Below are 6,146 nucleotides of genomic sequence, written 5' to 3' on the forward strand. Positions count from 1 at the left end.
ACAAAGGATATTTTTTTCTTTTTTCCCTTTAAAATGCTTTTTTTCCCATTGGCATTATGACAGAAAATAGAATATTATGATCAGATTAAATTCTAGTCTGGGCACTTGCATTTTGCCTTGCAAATTTTACCCATTTTCTTCCTTGACTGTGGTGTTGTACAGCTGTGTGTTTTTAAACCGCTGTTGCATATGCCCCAAGTTTTGTGCATTTCAGAGCTTATGAAAGATGTCAGTTATGACTGTCCAACAAGGAATTTGTTTGCTGTACAGGTGATTTTATATATATTAAAAATGGGCTTAGTATATACTTATCCAGATAAAGCCTGAGGCAGTCAATACGTGAAAACATGAAGAGATTAAAAGGCCATTATATATATACACACACATAATTAGAAATGCAAGAATCATTACATCCTTACAGAGATGGCAAAAATGAGACCTTTCTAGCAGTTGGTATTAACTAATCTCTTACGTAAATACCTATTATGGCTGTGCTTATTCTGTTACGGTAATGAGAGGCTTAAGCCCTCAAACCCATTTTCTCTGGTGTTTTCCTCCAAGCTGGCTCAACTCTGGAGCAATGCAGCAGGCTTGTCTAGTGGGAAGCCAAACCCATGGGGAACTGATTGAATTTAAGCTCCTCTTTGCTGAAGCTGTGTGATGAAGCCAAGGCCGAGTTTGTTTATGGCTTACAAAGACAGTATATGGATATGGTCAACGGCTCCAGCTGCTATTTGGCTTCTTACTTGCTGTGTGACTGTAAGCCAGATTTTTTCAAAAGTAATCAATTGTTTTGGTCTCTCCAATTTTCCGATGTTTAACCGTAGTGTTTTTAAATGAGTGCCCTAAAAACTTTTGAGTGTGACTAAACCCAAAGTGAATGGAGATGCTTTAGCTTTAGGACAGCGGACACCTTAGCTTAGCTAGTGTCTTTTTATAGCTTCAAAGTTTTCTTAGCAGCTGCAGCCACCACATCACTTGTGAGGAATGTGAAGTGTAGGTGGATATGATATGGATGCCCAGCATTTCCTATTGGGACCTACTGAAACCTATTGGTTCCTTTGCCCTCAGATAGTCAGCTCAAACGTAATGAACCTTCCTTTGGAAATGCCTCTTCTGCTAATAGTCAGTAGAGACACAGGTATACCTGGGTCTCTGTCCTTAATATTCCGGATATGTCTTCTCTCTCCATGGACTGCATGGGGAATCAATGGCGATGTTAGCCAGGGTGGATTTCTTACCTTTCTCTCCCCTACTCAGACAGTTTTTGTACAGAGTGAAAGCATCAATCCAGGTAGATTGGATTTCAGACCATACTTTTAGTTTAGAGTCTTTTTGATGTCCCTCCTTTCCGCGCCCCCCTCCCCTCCCCTCTTTTTTGGAGGGGGGGGTAAAGAGCAATGGAAGTAAGATACCCTGTCATCAGTAACTGGAGACTGAGATTCAAAAAGAGAAGCTACTGCTAAAGGTATAAACCATACGAGCTATTTTTCATTCATTGATACCACTGTTATGCGCTTTTGGATTTAATAACATTTTTATTTGTATCTGCATGATCTGGTTATCACTGAAATGCTACAAGGTGAGGACATTAGACAGAAAAGTGAGTTCTTGTCATAGAAGTAATTTATGACATCTTAAAATACCAAGACAAATGGTGCTAATAGTTGCAGCCAGAATTCACAAACATGCCTGAAAGTTACTGATGATCCTGATACTGTACAGCGTGACTTTTCATAAAGTTTGCAATGAAAAGTGGCAAAGCAACAAGAACACCACGATGAATGATTTCAGTATGTGATTAGGCCCGTGGGTACTTAACAATTGCTATCGTGGATCAGGCGGCACTTCAGAAGCTTGAGATAGTTGTCAATTTTGTGGGAATCTCGGCGGAGGCAATGCAGCAGGTTGTAAAAGGCGAAGAGTCTGGAGTCCTCATCAGTGAGTTGCAGGGATGGAAGACCTTCCCACTGAGAGTAAACTTCGTTTCCGATCTCACCAGAATGAACCTAAAGACACAAAATGGTACTGTAGTAAATGATAGTGAATCTGGCTGGATGTAGAACAGAGCATTTAAAATACTGGCCTTGAGGAATGCTAGTTGTTAGTGTATGGCTTGTAAAGTGTTTCCTGTTATGGTTCCCACTATTCTGTATAATGTTCTATATCTTCATGCAGATTTTGAACGAATTTGTCAGATTTTTCAGTTTATTTCCCTAAAATATGTAAAAAGCTTAACTGTCTCAGTAGTGTTTTAAGAGAACTAGTGTGTTAACCAATGTCCAGTGGAATCTGACTTTGCAGAGAAATCAAACCTTCCTTCATGCATGGACTCATCAGTGGCATCTCTTTTTGGTTTCCTCCACCCTGAAACCTTTGTTAGCACTTGCTCCTAGAACTTCTTTCTGTGTATCTCCAACTTTGCTCTGTCTTGGCCCCTCTCTTAGGTAATCTCTCTGATACAGGAAGCTTCAAGAACATGTTACCAGGCAAATCTGTACTTCAGATTCCATTAAAAAAAATGCTGAGTGATACAGTGACCTCTAAGGTTAGAAAGCTATGTATAGGAACTCAGGTAGTGAGTTAGTATCTGAGGTGATAAAACCAAACCAAAACCTAAACCAAAGATTGGTTTAGGTCTCCTTGTTTGAAAGAGACAATCATTAATTTTCTCATATCACAGAAATCTACCTTTCATAGCAGGAAGTCTGTTCCTATTGGTGCTTGTGCATCTTCCTTATTTCCCACCAGCTGTACTTTGTAAAAGCACATAGGAGAGTATCTGTGGAGCCTCTATCACTCAGTTTAAGCAACAGGCAAAAAAAAGATAGACCTACTATCACTCAAAAACGTGGTTTGACACTAATGAATTTGCCAGTCTTGTCTTCAACCTCCTTCTGTAAATAATGTGAATGAGAAGGTGGTGACAGGGTAACTGCAGCAGCACCTGACTTCTGCTGTTATCTTGGATCCTCGCCTGCACCCTTTTTACACGTGGATATGGGATAGAGATGTATTTGATTACACTGGTAAATGCATTTGTGGCCTGGATGGGCTAAGGTTTCTGAGTAAAGAGACACCTAACTGAAAGAGAGAGACCATGAGTGATCCGGTGGAAAGCGGTGGATACAGTGATGGTGGCACTCTTAATGCTGTTCAGCTGTTCAGAACCTAAGCAAAAGCCATAAAGTCAGAACCTCTTGTTAACATCTAGCTCACTGACAGAATGATATATTCAGGGACTAACAGAGGCCCCTTTAAAAATAAACAAGCTAGAGCTGATTTTATTCAGGAAAGCTTTCAATCAATTACTGATAACAAGGGGTATTCAAGTATGGGTTTTGTCAGCAACAGCCTTGTTGTCTAACCTTACAAGTGTAGGGGGAGCCAAGTCAGGGCCAGAGTTCAGAGGAACCAGTATGGTGCGAAAAGAGAAATGAAAGATACCATGATTACTTTGCTGTATGCCATGTCTTTGCAATAGCCCAGACTTCCAGAACAGTTTTAAACACAGTATCTGTTTCTGAAAACTTTACACAATACCTATATCTATACAGATGTGTATAAATATGCTAAAACATACATATAAATATGTGCATGTGAAAAAACACAGAGGCATCCTTAAAAAATCAGGATTGCAAATTCAAAATACTCAAAGATAGAATGACGATTACTGATCCTGACGATTACACCTTCCCTTGAAGCAGGACTGGGAGTACGCTGGATTATGCTATGCCAGTCACATCACCTTGTCTCTTTAGAAATTGCAAGATAGCAGAAGAAAAGAAAGCTGAAAGAAGAAGCCTGAAAAGTTCTCAGATTTAGCTGTCTTGGCTTCCTTTTTTTCCTTCACGTCTACTGTTTCCTTTCCTGTTCCAGGTAGGGAGGGCCTATCACTCTATGTGTCTTCCTTACAGCAACAGGCTGGAAGGATGTTAAGGACCTAATACTTACCCGCCCAACTATTTTCTCCATTCCTTCTAGAAGCCGCTTGTTTTGTTCTTCAATCTCTACAGCCTTCCAGAGGATGGTGTCTGGAGCTTCTTTGATTCTTTGTACTTCAGAAGCCAGATGGATCAGGGGATCATTCCAGGAGCGCAGCACTCCCAGTACTAAATTCAGTAGCTCTTCATGCTGCTCACCCACATTAAGAAAAGGCAGTTAAAATAGGAAGGCTAAATGCTGGCAGCATTCGGAGGCATGTAAAGCAATGTCCTCAGACATAGTGATTTGGGAACTTATTCCAGGAGCTACCACTGAATGTGCCCTGTAGCGCTGTCTTAGATACCTCTGTGCAATTGCATTTTTTAAGTTTGACATTGTTGTCGTCATGTTTTACAATATTAGCACAAGCAGTTACAGTATTGTAATGGAAAATATCATTAAAACCTCTCCACGTTAAAAACTGGCAAGAACAACTGTGTTTCATCTCTGTGAAAAAACCAGAACTCCTTATCTGATTTTTGATGAACATTTTAAAATCCAATGATTTTTTTTTTTAAAGTTTAGTACTGAATGGAAGGTGCACATTATGGTAAACCACTATATAGCTTTTATTGCCTCTATGTAACTCATTTGTCCTCCCCTTTGAACAATGGTACTTCCAGCAATAGCTCTCTGGTTTTAAAAATTGTCCTTTCTTGTGGGCAATAAAAATTCATAAAGCTTATGGTTATGGTAGTATTCAACCATTGCTTCTTTGCTAGGTGCAAATCTGAACACAAGCAGACTTGTTATGTACCCAGGGCTGTGAATTCTATTGCTCCCAATAGAATACCTGAATGATACACTGAGAAGATGACGATACTGGGATTGCAAGGATATCACCACCATCAAACTGATAAAGATTTCTCCCTGGCACACCCCCATTCATACACCTGTGCTTATTTTTTTCTCCAGAGTATTTTTAAATTTGTATCTGTGAGCATAGGCTGAACAAGACTATCTTCATCTTCCTTTAAGTTTATAATTATTAAATTGATGTATGTAGCACATTTCTCTTTACAAGTATTTTGCAGTATTTCGCACTAGAGTCTGTATTTGAATGACGATATGACCACTTTTGCCTACTAGTAGCAGCAAGAATATCTATTTAGCACTTGTTTAGTAACGTCAGTGTTTTCAGTTACTGGAAAACTACCTGTGCCTACAGACAGTAGTCACTATATAGCCAATGTATTTTTATGTTTGTTAATATAATAATTGTCTATAAGGTGTTTTAAGATAATGTTCAAAGGTTGTAGCGTTCTCAGTACTGTACAAGCATGGTAACTGGCATTGCTCCATGCGGTTATGTTGTAATTGGAAATAAGATGCAATGACTGGATGTAACATACAGGAAAAGGAAGGGAAGATGAAAGCTACTGGTATTTAAATATTCTGTATAGTCTGTAACTTAGTATCAGCAAATGTTAAATCAACTTTTCTTGGCTTTTTGGTGCTTTCCTCTTCCTGGCTTTTTTATTCCTGTTGAGCTGATTTCCCTCTCTCTCTGTCTGCTGCCTCTCTATTCCTTAACCCTCCCTCTCCCCCTCCTCCCCCCGCTCTATCTCACACTGAATGACATTAGAAATGGGACTTACATGAATCTGCTGAGCTTGCTCCTTATCTTCAGGAGTGGTTAAGGAGGAAGTGTGGCAGCCATTAACAGCTTTTGTAATAAAACCCCGGCCCTGAGCATAGCGTTCATCCTGCCGATCAGCAAGGACAGGCATTATTGAAACAGATAAGTAAGAAGAGCTTCAATTCAAACTGTATTAATTATTTGTTGTTCCGTCGCTTTTATCACTGCTTTTATGCTGTAAAGGTCAAAAGTTTCTGGTGAGTCTTTAGAGTGAAACTGGCACCCAGCAAACACGAACTTGTCCCGCAGATAAAGAATGATGGGAAAATGGTATCTTTTAATAGAAGCGTTGGGGATCTTAGCAATGGTCAGCGCTATACACAGATATATACTATATCTATATTCACTATACAGTGAATATAGTATATAGTGAATATCTATATTCACTATACACGAGAAAAGGCGGCTGAGGGGAGACCTCATCGCTCTCTACAACTCCCTGAAAGGAGGCTGTAGTGAGGTGGGTGTTGGTCTCTTCTCCCAAGTAACTGGCAAAAGGTCTATGATTCTATGATTCTATGAT

The 6,146-nt window shown here is 39.7% G+C and overlaps 1 protein-coding gene across 1 annotated transcript in view; it reads right to left on the reverse strand.

Moving 5' to 3' along the window:
* Positions 1 to 1,518: 1,518 nt before the first annotated feature.
* PRL (prolactin) overlaps positions 1,519 to 6,146 on the reverse strand; it is a 7,523-nt gene continuing 2,895 nt past the window's right edge. The window contains exons 3-5 of the mRNA XM_009326511.1: positions 5,583 to 5,690; positions 3,955 to 4,134; positions 1,519 to 2,009 (exon numbers count right to left, since the gene is read on the reverse strand). Coding sequence (XP_009324786.1) covers positions 1,818 to 2,009; positions 3,955 to 4,134; positions 5,583 to 5,690 — 480 coding nt within the window. The 3' untranslated portion in view covers positions 1,519 to 1,817. The remainder of the gene's footprint in view (positions 2,010 to 3,954; positions 4,135 to 5,582; positions 5,691 to 6,146) is intronic.

The sequence above is a fragment of the Pygoscelis adeliae genome, unplaced genomic scaffold (genome assembly GCF_000699105.1).
Source record: "Pygoscelis adeliae isolate BGI_AS28 unplaced genomic scaffold, ASM69910v1 Scaffold186, whole genome shotgun sequence".
NCBI lineage: Eukaryota > Metazoa > Chordata > Aves > Sphenisciformes > Spheniscidae > Pygoscelis > Pygoscelis adeliae.